This window comes from Hippocampus zosterae, chromosome 4, assembly GCF_025434085.1.
Source record: "Hippocampus zosterae strain Florida chromosome 4, ASM2543408v3, whole genome shotgun sequence".
NCBI classification, from domain to species: domain Eukaryota; kingdom Metazoa; phylum Chordata; class Actinopteri; order Syngnathiformes; family Syngnathidae; genus Hippocampus; species Hippocampus zosterae.
Window position 1 is genome coordinate 25,747,189 of NC_067454.1, and position 16,084 is coordinate 25,763,272.

Below are 16,084 nucleotides of genomic sequence, written 5' to 3' on the forward strand. Positions count from 1 at the left end.
AATTAATATATTATTACTGTTCTTTTCAGATTACAAATAATATGTTCCTTTTAGTATTGCTACATTACGCGCGTCCATGTGTTTATACAGCATTAGCGTGGGAATATTGGTTATTTGAAGTAATATCACTTGCGAAACGATGCTACGCAAGCAATATGGTTACTTTCACAATCTCAGGAACTTGCAAATGCACCTCACCGTTCTGTGCATTGTTATAAAGTTGTCAGGATCGAGAGAATCTAAAATCGAATTCACAATATCAATTTTGAACTGTCCAGTCCATCTCAAAAGTCACATTCAACTTCAATTCTCTGTAATGCCGCCAGGAAGAACAGAATAGAAGGTCCACTGTACATTTTACACCCTATCGATGCAGTGTGGATGGAATGCAAATGCATTTGCTGCAGATGCGCTTTTCTAAAGAGGAAAGGTCGAGACCACCAGTTGATATCAATCAAAAAGATTTCAAACAAAACCAGTGACTTGAAGCGACGTCATCAAAGTAATGCAGCATAACTGAGCTTGAAAGCAACTCAAAATTCAACGCAAAGAAGACAGAGGTGATATTGTTTGGTCCTAGTGGCCCTTGTATATTCCATCCTGTAGACTTGGGCCCCCTGTCTCCTTATCTGAAATCAACGGTCTCAAACTTGGGCCTTAAACTGGACAGTGATTTCAAACTCGTCTGCAAATTGGTGCCGTTGTTAAATCCAGCTTCTTTCACCTTAGACAGCTGGCCAAAATAAAACTTCTCCTCTCACATGAACACTTTGAGACAGTAATTCATGCCTTTGTCACATCCCGGCTCGATTACTGCAATGCCCTTTACTTTGGAGTCACCCAGTCCTCCATTAAGCGCCTTCAGCTGGTCCAGAATGCTGTTGCTCGCCTCTTGACTGGTACTCGTAAGAGGGAGCACATGACTCCTACTCTGGCATCCCTTCACTGGCTCCCCATTCATTTTAGTTATTTTCAAGATCCTCCTCTTTGTTTTCAAATCTCTGAATAATCTTGCGCCACCTTACCTCTCTGAGCTCATCCGTCCCCTACACACCTGCCCGGCGCCTCAGGTCTGTGGACCAGTCTTTGTTAGAAGTACTGTCAGAGATTTTCTCGGACAAAGTTAAAGAAACGACTCGGCACACAGGAAAATTGTCTTCAATATCGGCGGGAGCGGACCTCTGAGAGCGAACGACGGTTGTTGCTCCGCGATCACACTCGGCTCCCTCTCCGCCGGTTCGAACTTTTATTGCAAAATACAAGAAAGACTTTGCCCCAGAGATTAGCATACCGCGCCCCCCGGTAGTGATCTGATCTACCCGAATACACAAGTCACAGACTTGGCTGATGACTAATGTCCACCTGGGCGCGACAGCTGTTCCCAAACTGTCTTTTGGTATTCAACAACTCTTTGTTCCCAATTTGTTTATTCCCACTCTGTGATTGAATTTAGCCTTCGCCCCCCTTGCTTTGACGTGATTACTCAAGAAAAAGGCCCTCCGCCCAAACGGCCGACACCTCTGTGCTGAGCACGTCCAGACATGCCCAAATTAACCGAAACTTTAAACATGATACAATTTTGCTCATAGATTCTTCTAACAAGTACCAAGAACTAAACTGAGGCTCAGAGGGGATCGAGCCTTTTCTGTTGCTGGTCCCTCTCTCTGGAATGACCTCCCACTGAACATTCGGCAAGCCTCCTCGCTGCCCATCTTCAAAGCCCTCCTCAAAACTCACTTGTATTCTTTGGCGTTCGACTAAGCATGACTTAGATTTGCTCTTGATTTTACTGCTTGGTGCTTTCTACCGCCTTTAGTACCGATTCGTTTTACTGTTTATTGTGCATGTTAAATCGCTCCATGTACAGCACTTTGTATGCAGCGATGGCTGTTTGAAAGTGCTCTATAAATACTGTTGACTTGACTTGACCTGACTTGACTTGGCTCAACTAGTTAAGCAGAATGCACTTACTCATATTACAGCAAACGATATTGCTAAATATATTGCTTAGCAGTTGACTGTCCATTGATTGTATCCATTAAGTCAATCTACCAGCCAGGGAATTGTTGGATCTTTAGAAAAATAAAAATTGCAGCTGTACATTTTACAGCATGGAATGTTTTTTCTGCAAATGGAATCTCCCCAATTCAAGAATATTGAATAAATACAGGATAAATCAAAACAAAAATGGAATCAATGTCCATGTGTAATATAAAAAAATATATAAAATGTACTTTGTACAAATCTATAAACTAGTGGGAACCCTGGTTAGAAAGAGAATGTCATCATTAGAAAACTGAGAACAAAGATGAGTAGATCCATAACCTGGGAGAAAAAAAAAACTAAAATGCTGCAGGGCCATGTGGAAAAAGAAACAAGGTTAAAAAAAAGTGTGAAGACATGCAAGACAGAAGAAAGGTGAGGTGATAATATACTTGAAAGAAGCAGACGTACCATTAGTCGGATGCTTTGCAAACGACACAGAAAATCGTTTTACTGCCGGCATAGACAACAATTCTGAGGAAACAAAAATTAACTAATGTTACTAGGATCCACAGTAAAGTGTTGATCATATCTTATCATACTCTGTTCGATAGTAAAAATAAGAATATGGAAAAAATTGAGTTTTGTAATTTAGGTCTATTTTCCTTCTTTCATGTTTACACCCTTCTTCATTCCGACCTTAAACAGCTCTCAGTTGAATGTAATGGGCAATAAAAAATACTAAGTCGCCTTGGTGGCCCTTTCTCTACATTTACTGTATCTAGTACGAGGGGAAAATAAATAAATAAATAAATACAATTATGAAACCAACACTAGACTGGATCGAGAGCAAAATGTGTCCAGTAATTTTCAAAATGAGACGCAACAAGATGGATGACAAAGACGAACAGGTGCTATGAGGATGGCAGAAGTGAAGAACGCTTCGATGACACAACACCGACTGAATAACGTGACAGACTTCAATATCAGCGACGCAACCGTGGAAGGCAAACGCCTCATCAAGCCCCTAGTTTTCATCGTCTATACAATATGGCGTTGTACTGATTCAAAAGAAAATGGCAAGTATTTTTACACCTCAGGCCAAGATACACAATGTCAAATTATGATGATGCCAACACAGGAAAATGATTCTCTCCCTATGGAAGACCAATATTTGTTGTTGTTGGAAGTAGTTTCGATTGTACTTAGCTGAATATGGATTGATCCCCAAGTGAAGTGCCAGTATTAACTGAACACCGAAGAGACAACAGAAAGTCAGCACAGCCAGGATTCATGGAGAGAAATAAAAACGGCATACTATGATTTGGAGGTGAAGATCCAGGTAATGAATAAATGAGGGGGAAAAAAAGTTCCCCACCATACATGCAGGCCCAACAAGTCCCACCGGATTCTGTTGATGAAAATACAAAACCTACTGATGGATCACAGATACACAACACACTAATAGCATTACAGTACTACAACGAACAATTTATGAAATTTAACCCGTGAAATACGATTTTCGACAATGAAACCAGAAAAGCAGTGCTTGCAGTTAACACACTCCAATCTGAAGTGCGATTATGATCTTAAACTACCGGTACATCTGAAAATTAAGTTAGAAGAGGCGGCAGTTCCACGAATCCTTCGGAGTTTTGAACAGGGCCTGAAGTAGCATGTATATGAACTGCAGAAATGAAACATGCTCATCAAAGTGGCGTGGAGAAAGAATGATGGGGAGAACACAATTGTGTGACTAAAATGGATATGTAGTGACTAAAACAGGACTGTAAACATTTAGTTATTGACGTATGGCCATGAATAATAATCATTCTTTGACTTGACATGTACGATATGTCCTTAGAGCTGGAGTTTCAGGATTCTAAGAACTGTAGACTTTTAAAATGTAATTCTTTGCGTATACCTGTATACAGGGCCTCATTCTGGATGTTGTACTTAAAAGTCAAAAGTTGAAAATTTCATTTGGTTTTTCTGCAGTGCTGTGTCTCAAACACATACCGTCTTTGTAGGATATACTGCTGGTGGAGAATTTTTTGCGATGTGCACGTGCGTAGTCCTGCAGGTTAGGGGCACTAGAGGACCCACCTAGGACAGTGGTGCTGAACAGTCCGGCACATTGAGAGCCTGCGAGGGGGGCGGGCGGTTAGTCACCACTACACATAACATGCTGTTACTTAAATTACTATCCAAAGAGCGACAGAAAGAGAAAAGAAAAGGAAAAAAAAGCTACAGAAAAAGATAACCATGCAGACAGAAGCGGAGGGACCCATGCAACCTGAATGAAGTCTCCCCCATCTCTGTGATTCTCGTGCAAGGCTGAAACAACCACCATTGAATGTTCTCGTAAGAACTCACTGTCTTCAAAATTCGGAATGTAGGTACCTTCCAGTTATGGGTTCTTTCTGCATGACTGCTGAAAATGCATGCGTATCTGAGGAGTCACAGAGATCGGCTCACTGATACCAAGATTGTTTGTCCGGCAGCTTGTCTGGCATCACCCACCAGCTCATTGCCAACCGAAAATTTACATTTGAGTGCAAATTAGGATTTCAGCTTTGGAAGTCCGGAAAAATACAGCGTCATTCCAGTAGGAGTAAGAAAGCTTGAAGATAGCATCGCAAAGTTGGAGGAGTTGAGTGGCTCTTGAAAAGAAAATTGATACGTACTTGGCTATTTATATTCCTGTGATATTGAAATTCTTTACAGAGACGGCAGTCCACCCCCCCCCCACCCCCCAAAAAAACAACTTTGTGCATTGTGCGGGGGCGCAGCCATTAACTCTTTGGGTGTTAGACCCACTGTGATGTGTTTAGAAATCTTGCAAGTCTGTAAATTGCGGTTAAAATTTGATCATCATTTTCGTCTGGCTCAGTTTTGATTGGGAAGCAGGGGACGGCACATCCATTTTATTTTCTCTGACGGGAGGCTCACACCTTCAGTAGATGTAGCGTGACTTAAGAAAGTGGAATAATTGTAGCCTAAACTAAATGTTGATTCAGAACAATGCTTTTGGTCTGTGATCCCAAGCAAAGATTTCCAAATGCGTGACAGCCACCCAAAAAAATAAATAAATAAAAACAGATCAGATTAGCGGTGATTCCTCTCCTGCAACAATATGGATGTTTCATCATCATGAAACATTATCTAAATGCATGCATCTGAATAGTTGCGTGAAACTTACCTAACCCACTTTGTTTAATGTCAGGCGACTGACGAGAGCAAAACGAGAAGAGGCGATAGCTCCCAACTTTGGAGGATGAGGTCTCGGAGAGCACCTGGAAGGAAATTAATTTTAATCTTTAGGAAATTCAATGCACACTGCAGTCACCAATAATAGCTTCAAATTTGAGCAGAGAATGCCAGAAATGTCATATCCCAACATCAACATACAGTATATCCTTAAAATGACCTGAAATAAAGAGCATAGAATTGAATGAATATATTATGAATAAAAAAGGCCAAACAAATACCATTTACAATATCAGGTAGCACAACCACGTTTTGAGGAATGCAGCAAAGTGCAAAGAATTAAAATGAATATAACAGAATGCTCCAAGTAACATTCATGTATGCCTACCATTTATCCAGTCAAGTCAGAACAAAGTTTCCGTTGGCAATAATCTCGCCTCAATAATAGTTGGCAATAATAAATAACCTCATAGGCCTCCCTGTGTGGCGTTCGCATGTTCTCCCCGGGCCTGCGTGGATTTTCTCCACGTACTCCAGTTTCCTCCCACATTCCATAAATATGCATAGTACGCTGATTGAACACTCTGAATTGTCCCTAGTTGTGAGTGTGAGCGCGGATGGTTGTTCATCTATGCGTGACCTGCGATTGGCAGGAAAGCGGTTCAGGGTGTCTCCCGCCGACTGCCCAAAGACAAGTGGGATAGGCTCCAGCACCCCTGCGAACCTTGTGAGTATAATTGGATGAGAAAATGGATGGATGGATGGATAAATGGATGGACACCTCCAGCTGAGCAGCAGCTTAGACATAATCATGGAACAAATGTCCAATACTAGTTATCGGTCACTTATTGTATTGTACGTATTTGAAAATGCACAACAATCCCTCCAAGTTAAGTTAACAAGTAAATAGTGATAGCGGATCGGTAAATGGATGGATGGAAGTTATAACAAAGCGGAGGAAAAGAAGTTTCCCTCAGCAGCTGCAAATCAAATCTAACAATCTGAACGATAGGGGAGTAGATCAATAGACAAAAATAAAATTATTATCTCTCAAAATTACAAACATTCAAACAATAAAAATGCCAAAAAACCCGGATTAAAACTGGACATTTCAGAACATTTAAAATAATAAATCAATCATCTCTGATGGATGCTTGGCATCTTTTCTTTTCAACGTGTTTATTCAGGTTTGGAAGGGAGGTTCGGTGTTGACTGTAGCCACACACAGGACAATTGATTTTTCAAAGAGTCAACACATCCGAACCGAAAACCGTGAGCACAAAACTTAACTAAGGATTTTGTGAACCCTTCCACCTCTAATATATAGATCCAAATAACACACACACACACACGCGCACGCACACACGCACGCGCGCACACGACTTTTGGCAGCATCTTGTAGCGTTTTAGATACTACAGAGGGCTTTGCCACCATCTTGTGGAATCAGAGAGAATTTTAGAAACCCCAAACCAGTGAACAAGTGAGTTTTTCAGCAAATACCAGAGGACACGAGTGTGATTACAATGAATAAACAACTAACCTCCATAGATCCGGTTTTATGATTACGTATCAGCGGTGATCTCCTCTGTATGGTGATTGGCTCAGACAGTGGTACAGCTCTGTCCGTCTCATCGCGTGAGAGGTCCTCCAAGCTTCCTGGGTCTGTTTGTTTTTGTCCATTCTGAATGAGAAGCAAAAAGTGAACACATGCCTGCCAACGACCACATCTGCTATCGTTAAGAGGCTTGATTGTGAGTACCTGTCGTGCTACCTCTGCAGATGCTGGTCTGAAGCCAAAGCCAGTGGGTGCATTCTCTTCTTCCTCAACACCTTTTACTCCTGGGCTAAAGTGAAGCTCAACATGGAAGCGTTCCTCTGAAGACAGATCCTTTAAAGAAGAGTAATGTATATAACAGTCATACACACACTTATATTTTAGGTAACTTTTTTAAAGGTGCAGGAAAAAATATGAGTTTTATTTAATTTCATATACGGTTTCAAGGAAAAGCACGTGAACCCTAGGGAATTGGATTTCTTCTTTAATTGTCCTTGTTGAGATCATTGCTGCCAAAGGAGGCTCAAAAACTTTAAAACAAAAGGTTCACATACGATTTCCACCCTGTACTGTTACATATAAATACGGTTTAAAACATGGAGGCATAATAGTCTGTGTAATATTCAATTTTTCATTGAACTTCACATTCAGTGCATTAAAGCCGCAACAGCTAAAATATATGTCCATATTTTGGCTGCCGGTTTCCACGGTATAACATCGTATATTTTCACAGTTGGACTTTTCGCCCCCAAAACCCTAAAAAATTATCTTCTTTTTTCCAAAAAAAAGGTAAACACTCATGAATATTCATGAAACGTTTTCAGTCCGTGTGGGGTTTCAACCTGGTGAGTGGGATCACCCTCCCTTGCTCACTGAGTGGAAGGTGCGCTCCCAGCACGGCAGCCCACTGGCAAGGACTGCCCTCTGCCGGCCACGTCCTGCCACTCGGGCAAGAACTCCTACTTCCCTGTTCTCATCGAACCAATGAGCATCATGTGGGTGCTGGAGGGGGCGTTGTCACATAATGTGGAAACAAGAAAAATGTGTTTCCAGTACACTTTTGTGATCTACTTCTATATCGACACGTCTCAAAAAACCACACATTTACAGTATGTATTATTTTTCAACATTTCAGTTTCCATGACCAGGTTACTATTGTGCGATTTAGATTTTGCACATTTCTGAGGGCAATACGACCCCATCTAGTGGCATTTTGGACTTGTTCAGTTTGAAACACACCTAATGATAAATCATGAAGAAAGTTTAAATCATCATTCTGCAACTATCTCCAATTTTTCCAGCCTCCATTGAAGTAAAACAAAATGTTGGTTGCTTCAATGGTCAGGTACCCCATAATTGCAGGGTGGACAGCAATTTCGGGGACATGTGAAAAATGTTCAATTTGATTAAGAACATAAAATATACATGACTCAAGGACACGTTTGATCAAATAACTTGTGGACAATAAAATCATGTTAAAATGATTGCGATTTAGCATCATTTAACCACATATTACCAGTAACTCGCAGAGCAGTGTGTGGGACATGCCAAGATCACATACTCGCAGATTTAATGGAGTAGGAAACATATTTCAGGAGACTTGTGAATTGTCACAGTATGAGTGCAAAGTTTTAACCACATAAGAGTGATTCTCATGAGGACAATGTAGGCAATTGACAAGTTGTGACTTGAAGGTCAGATCACACACAATGACCAATTAATGCAGAAATCCCGGTAATTCCAAAGTGTTCACAAACTTTTCCTTGCAACTATATATTCTCGTCTTGATTTACATTTATGCTGCTGTTGATCTTGGAAGATAACAATGAATGATAATGAGCACAAATTATCACCTTATTGTTGTCCTCATAAAGCATAATGACAATCTGAGTCATGTAGTTGAGTTCAGAAACAGCACAAAGATAATCCATAGCACGATTCCACTGCTGGTCTTTCTCTTCCTGTTACACAAAAAGACAAACTGTTTAAGTGTAACCTGCCAGGACATATATTTGACTATCAAAGAGATTCACATCTTACATCAAGTAAACCACCGTAGCGGAAAATACTCAGCAGAGAGTGGACGTGACTTTCACTGGTGAAATATAGACGTGTCCTCACATGTCGTCCAGGCGACATCACTCCGCGTGAATATCTGCAAACAAGATCTGCCACTTAATCAAAAACATTCACAGCTGTCATTTGAAGCTTTGTGCCCATTAGTCTGGCCCACACTCACAGAGGGTGCAGCTTGTTGACAGACTCATCCTCGTGAGTCCTCTGAAGGTCAAGCTGGATCTTTCTGACCAGTGGGAGGCAATAGGCATAAGCAATGTCCAGCTTCTCAGCTTTATTTATGCCATATTCCTACAGCAACAAATCAGAATGGAAAAAGACAAGAGCTTTTGAAGTACAAGTAATGCAATGGTAACTCGAAATACGAATGTGAAATTCACTGCAGTAGCATGACCAAAATTCAAGCGTAATTAAAAAAACTGCGAGGCTATTTTTGTAGTTTGACCTATTGCCCGACATGTCTTGTCATGGCTATGTATTCTCCTGTGGTGAGCTGACATCTGCTGAAAAGGATCAACTGGGTGCCAGTTTAGTTTTTCACTTTGACTTGATCTGGCATTTATTCTGAATGTCAAGAGACAAACCTTATCCACCAGAGGTAAAGGGTTGATTTACATGCTTCTGTTTCTAATTTAAAAACAACACATTTACTTCAATGAGAAATTCGTTTGGAGGGATCAAAAATCCAACAACATTCAACAATCAAACAAAGACATTGTTTCTTTAACTTCCCATTGCTTCAACAAAACCAATGAACTACCTTTTCTGTGACAAAAATTAGCAGTAGTATCGGATTCCTTCTTGTTACTTACCTGTGGGATCACGATGTCAGCCAAAGCACGAGAAAGTCTGAACAACTCCAGTGTGTCCTCCAAACCCAGAGTAGCGTTATGAATGACATCATATTTTACACAGTCATAAATGTCAGGTATTTTACTGATGTCGTAGCGACCGTTCTTCATGCGGAAGTCTCTCTCAAGTTTGGACCAGCGCTGCAACATCAGCTCCAGTGTTTCACTGTGATAAAGTTGCAGGTCTGAGGACAGAAAGCACAGAACATGGTTACAGGGTAGGCATTAATGCACACAATTTAAAGATATATCTGACTTGTCAAGTCATGCAGTTCAAGTCAAAGTTGGGTCGAATCAAATTAGAGTCAAGTGTATATAAATATATACTTGATATTGACTATATAAATCAGCATGTATTGTATTGTATTGTAAGTCATACGTAACTCAAGTCTGACTCAGTCCCCCATCTTTGCACTTGAGGGTGACACAGAGTGGATTTCTACTCTTGTCTCAGTCCTGGTGAAAACAAACTCTCATTCCCGTCTTGCTCCCGTTCAGAATGACTCACTCCTGTACCGCTCTCATTTTGGAGGTCAGCTAAAACAAATGGTTGCACATCTGTCCAACATTTCCCCCCCTACTGGATAGTCTTGCTCCTGCCTAGTCCCATGAACTTTTTATCCTGTACTGTCCCAATCCCATGATTAAACGTAAAGCTGACTCCTATTCCATAGGCATCCCGGGGGGTTCCCAAAAAAGCCTCTACTCTGCAACCCACATATCCTCTGACCCAACCTGTTAAAATGTTTTTCTTTCCTTTTGAAGGTGATAAGGCGCAAGACGAGTTTATGAACGAATCAATAATTGAATGACTCACCAGCTGACTTGGGATCTTCCATTCTTTTGCGGATCTGTGCAGTGAGGCTCTGAATGAGAGTGTAAACCTGGTCACATGTGGCCACTGGGTTCTGGACTATTTTCATCGAATTCACCAATGATGCACTACACGTTGGGGCCAGCTGTCATATAGAAGACACGCATCATTATTACATCTGTTTGGGACGGTTCACGACACCAGACTTGTTCATAATTATGGTCGGCAGCTCACTCTGTCATAATCTTCTTCAATGAAGTCACGGTCTTTTTGCAGAATCTCATGGAGTCTGGCTTTGACTCTGTGCTGACAGCCACTTAGCGAGTCACTGTCACTATCCAGCAGCCCATTCATGTTAGCACTCTTCACCATCTGCACTAGAATGGGAGTCAGTTCACCTTCCAAGGCCAGCAACCCCTGCTCACAGACACAAAAAATTGTTTTACAGATTATGGACTTTGGAAAATAATGTACTGTATAAATGCTACGGCTGGGCGATTATTCAATATAAATATGTATCATAATAGACAGGGGATCAATATCAATAGAAAATATGTTTTGACAGAATGTTTGAAAAAAAAAAGAAGAAAAAAATACATCATGAAGGAACCCCTGATCTCACATTGCAATCCATTCTGCGGGGTGCAAGCAAAGGCAACAGTATGACGCTAGATTTGAGATACCATTCCAAGCAAGCAAGACCCAATTTGGAGAATAACAGTGTCTTTTGGGAGCGAAACAAATTGTTTTTTTGAAGCTTGTCCACTGAGTACCCGTCTGCTAACCCCAAAAGGAGAAGATTGCAAACTAGAGAAGAAGACAGGCGCGCATACACGCTTTTCTCACGTTTGGTGTACGTGTATTAAATTAAAGCGTGGGTGTACTTTGTTAACTTTGACAACAGTTGCGCCAGTGCAACATTTACAATTACATTATATTGTGCAAAATAACATGGTTAAACAACACTGAATAGATAAGATGGTGTCGACGAAGTTCCCATCTATGACGTGCTAGCTCCGCGGGAAACCGGCTCTGAGCCTCAGTCTTAACATCAGACTGACTCCACAATCAAGTAAGTAAAACCATAAAACAGGTCTTATTCCAACAATGAACTTGCTTACAAATTAAATTAGAAAGTTGGGTCAAGTGACATGATGCACTTCAAGAGAGTAGTAGTTCATTAGGAGTTTGTTTTGAGATGCTCGCTACACTTACTGTATTTTCTGCACTTCGATTATAAGGTGCACCCTCAATGAATTGCCTATTTTCAAACTGTTTTTATAGATAGGGCGCACTGCATTATAAGGTGCATAGGATAGAAGCTAGAATAGTGGTTGCAGTTGCACTATACATCCACTGTATCCGCTAAAGCAGGGGTCCCCCAAACTTTTTCCTCTGAGGGCCTCATAACTTTTCCCTTCTGTGATGGGGGGCCGGTGTCAGTTTGTAACATCAACGATCGTAGGGGAGCTTAAAAAATGTATTGTTCCCCAGAAAGACACACATAACTGGGTTGCTCCCTTGACACTCTGGAGGAGGTGGGCAACAGAAGGATGCTAACCAAGCTAAAAGCTATGATGGCCAGTCCCTCCCACCCCCTCCAGCCCGCCCTGACAGCACTTGGTAGCTCCTTCAGCCAGAGACTGTTACACCCGCGCTGCAAGAAGGAGAGATACCGACGCTCGTTCCTACCGACTGCTGTCAGGCTGATGAATAAAAAATAACAATCATAATAATAATAATAATAATTAAATGATGTGAAGGAAAATTGTAAATAGTACTGCGATTTATCCATTTTGTGTTCATATTGCATTTAATTGAAAGATGTTTGTTGTTTTTTTTTTCTCTTTCTTCTTTCTACATACATTCTTGCTGCTGGAGGCTGTAAATTTCCCCAGTGTGGGACGAATAAAGGATATCTTATCTTATAACCAAATAACCCTTTCCAGGTTCTTTACAGGAAAAAAAAGTCAGGAAACAAATAATTACACTATTAATGAAATAAATAATAACTAAATAACCCTCTCTGAGTTCTTCACAGAAAAAACAGGAAATAAATAATAACTAAACAACTCTCTCTCTTTATAGCCCATTGAAATCCACAAAAAAAGAGTTCTGCCATCTACAAGAACGCCACCTATCTTGTCTTGTTTATGTCCGCTACCGTCTTGTTCACGTGTTCTTCTAATTGATCTGAGACAACTAAAACACTGAAACATTCTTTGGTGTGTAAATAACTTTGTGACCTTGATTTCAACACTATTTGCGCCATGGGTCATTTTGCCCCGAAGACCACCTTTGTACAGCTTCCATGGAAATGTGCATAAAAACATTTCAATTTTTCTGCAGTTGGGGACAATTAACACAGTGATGGGTCATTTTGACCCAAGGACGACAGGAGGGTTAGAGGGCCGGGTCAAACGTGCCCGCGGGCCGTCGTTTGGGGACCCCATGCGCTAAAGGGAATACAATACACTTGTATTGTACAGTCAAACCTCGGTTTACATCCATAATCCGTTCCAGAAGGCTGTTCGAAAACCGAATTGTTCAAAAACCGAAACCATGTTTCCCATTGGAATCAATGTAAATTTTTTAACGGGTGAAAAAAGAAAGTTAAGAAAACAACTTTTTTAACCCCCCCTTTTTTTCTTTTAACAATTTCACATCATAAACTCTACACATGTAATAAGAGAGCGGGTAATATGTAAAATACTGTACAAACAAACTGTAATGTTTTATTTTCACCAATTTTACCATTAACATTGTAACATAAAAATTGAAGGAACATCTCTCTCTCTTTCTCTTTCTGTCATGGGGCGTGCGCCTATCCCAGCTGTCATTGGGCAGATGGTCTTTCGTTTTTAGGATGCTGCTGATGGTGGATTTCGGCATCCCGAACTCCTTAGCCAACACAGACACACGCACACCTGACTCGCGATCAAATCTTTCTTAAATTCTATAGTGTGTGCACTATTTTCCTCTTTTCTTCACCAGGTTTACCACTTCTGCTTGCTTTCTTTGGTGCCATGATGATAACAATCCGATATTACGTAGTTCTCACCAAACACGTCTGCTTTAAAAAAAAAATCTTTATTGAATACAAACTCGTTTGCTCACAATGGACGCTACACAAGGAAGCGTCTCACCAAACACGTCTCCTTTTTAAAAAAAATCTTTATTGAATAATACAAACTCGTCTGCTCACAATGGACGCTAGACGAGGAAGCGTCTCACCAAACGCGTCTCCTTTTTTAAAAAATCTTTATTGAATAATAGAAACTCGTCTGCTCACAACAGACGCTACATGAGGAAGCGTTTCACCGAACATGTCTGCTTTAAAAAAAAATCTTTATTGAATACAAAAAAGTCTGCTCCCTATGGACGCTACACGAGGAAGCGAAGCCGAGAGGAGTGAAGTGACGCATTCAAGTGCGCTCAGCTTGTTCGAGAACCAAAATTTGTTCGTCATCCGAGGCATAAAAAAACTCAAAATATTTGGTCGAGAACCGAGACGTTCGAAAACCGAGGTTTGACCGTATTCCCTTTAGTGTACAGTACAGCTTTATGTATATTGACCTATATATTGACAAACCTCATGGGTTCACCTCCACATGGGGCTAACTATCCTTGGAAAGTCTTGCTTGTCTCCTCCTTCCTTTGTTTAGTCAGTAGTTAACTATGCATTTCGGATTCGTTTCACTCTAGCTGCGCAGAGCTCACAAAGTAGTTGTCTGAGTGTGTGTTTGTGTTGGCGAGTGCACACGCCAGTTTGTGTCGGGCAGAACCTTTTCAGGTTACAACCGGTTCCTGCTAATAATCACCACTAGATAAGAACACTAACAGGGAAATAACCGGGGAACACAAAGAGACCGTAACACCATATATAAGGTGCATCGGACTATAGGGCGCACCGTCGACGTTTGGGAAAATTTAATACTTTTAGATGCGCCTTATAGTGCAGAAAATATGGTATATTGTATGAACAGTAAATGAAGCTTTAAGTCAGTGTATCAACGCAAGTGCTGTGGGGTAGCGTCTTATCTTTACAGTGGTACCTCTACTTAGAAACGTCTCTTCATACGAAATTTTCAAGTTAAGAAGCACCTCAACAGGAAAGTATTGATACGAAAGGTAACAATACAGTATGGGCTGCTGCTCGCAGCGCCGAGTTTCATGAACACAAAATACTTACAGCTGCTCTGCCATTGGCTATTACCTGACATCTTCTTGGCATCCCATTGGCTGAGAGGAACCACTACCATACGTGCTTGGGAAGTGTGGATGTAACATCAACTGATATGAGACACTTATATCGTGATACATTTTTCAGCCATATCGGCCCAGACCTAATAAAAGAAATACTGTACTACAAAACACATCACGATTGTACCTTTGCAAAAGCTGCAGCAGTCATCTGCACTCTGCCTTCATCAGATGCGTATATCTTCAGGTCATGTCTGTAGGTGCTATGTAACCGCAGCAACCCACAGCCGGGAAATCCAGCATAGTCTCCTACAAAAAATTGGACCTGAATCAGTTTTGGCATTAAGCCAAGCGCTGATATAAACAGTTGTTTCCCGTTTACCAACTGTTGATGGAATGCGGCACTTGGGGCTGCACTTTGAATTAACCAGGGTTCCCACTCTTCCACTTGCTTTTTATTTATGGGCCTTTTAAGGACCTTTGAGGGTTACTTGGGCCATTTTTAAGGACCTTTTCTCCATTCGGCCGGGACTTCACGCAGGATTTAATGCCCGCTCAGCAATATGCGGGCTGAACATAAAGTCACATATCACTGAGTTTTAGGGGCAATCAGCAAACCCTTTATTTGGCATACTGTATGTCAAATTTTCATTTCCTACCTGTATTGCAGGTAGGAAAATGAAAAAAAACCCAACAACAACAACAAAATTCTTTCTCAAATAAAGTACACAAAGAAAAATTTAAATTTAGAAAATATAAAACTTCAATTTATTTTTGAATAAAAATAAGTTAAGGATTTTTATTGATTTTAGAAGCTTTCCCTGAAAATTAAGGACAATTAAGACAACTTCTTTTTTTATGGATTTTTATGAACTTTAAGAACCCGTGGGAACCCTGTTAACATATTTTTGTAGGATTATTCGATCAATTATATCATCGCATAATCTATTTACAATTTTATTTTGTACTACAACTGAAGCAATTATTGTTTATTTGGTATTGTTTCGTGATTAAAAACAACAAAACAATATTAACCAATATCACCCCACTCACCAACTTGTTTGAAACTGATTCACTCAATTTTTATTTCCAATAATGTTTGCCGATGTCTTATTTGGATTAAACGCAAAAGATAAGAGGTTTGCTTTTATGAACGACTGCAGAATCAGAGGATTTGGACTATTTAAAGTGAAACAATGGCCAGGGGTCACCAAGTCCAGTCCTTGAGGGCACTCGTCCTGCATGTTTTCCATCTATCCTTCGTACAACACCATCCATCCATCCATCCATCATCTACCGCTTATCCGGGGCCGGGTCGCGGGGGCAACAGCTTTAGCAGGGAAGCCCAGACTTCTCTCTCCCTAGCTACTTCTTCCAGCTCTCCCCGGGGG

General features: G+C 40.8%; 1 protein-coding gene across 1 annotated transcript in view; it reads right to left on the reverse strand.

Moving 5' to 3' along the window:
* Positions 1–16,084, reverse strand: part of ppip5k1a (diphosphoinositol pentakisphosphate kinase 1a) — a 61,064-nt gene that overhangs the window by 14,501 nt on the left and 30,479 nt on the right. The window contains exons 16-27 of the mRNA XM_052064058.1: positions 14,881–15,002; positions 10,725–10,907; positions 10,494–10,635; positions 9,638–9,861; positions 8,989–9,116; positions 8,790–8,904; positions 8,603–8,710; positions 6,966–7,082; positions 6,735–6,875; positions 5,186–5,279; positions 4,003–4,128; positions 2,455–2,517 (exon numbers count right to left, since the gene is read on the reverse strand). Coding sequence (XP_051920018.1) covers positions 2,455–2,517; positions 4,003–4,128; positions 5,186–5,279; positions 6,735–6,875; positions 6,966–7,082; positions 8,603–8,710; positions 8,790–8,904; positions 8,989–9,116; positions 9,638–9,861; positions 10,494–10,635; positions 10,725–10,907; positions 14,881–15,002 — 1,563 coding nt within the window. The remainder of the gene's footprint in view (positions 1–2,454; positions 2,518–4,002; positions 4,129–5,185; positions 5,280–6,734; positions 6,876–6,965; positions 7,083–8,602; positions 8,711–8,789; positions 8,905–8,988; positions 9,117–9,637; positions 9,862–10,493; positions 10,636–10,724; positions 10,908–14,880; positions 15,003–16,084) is intronic.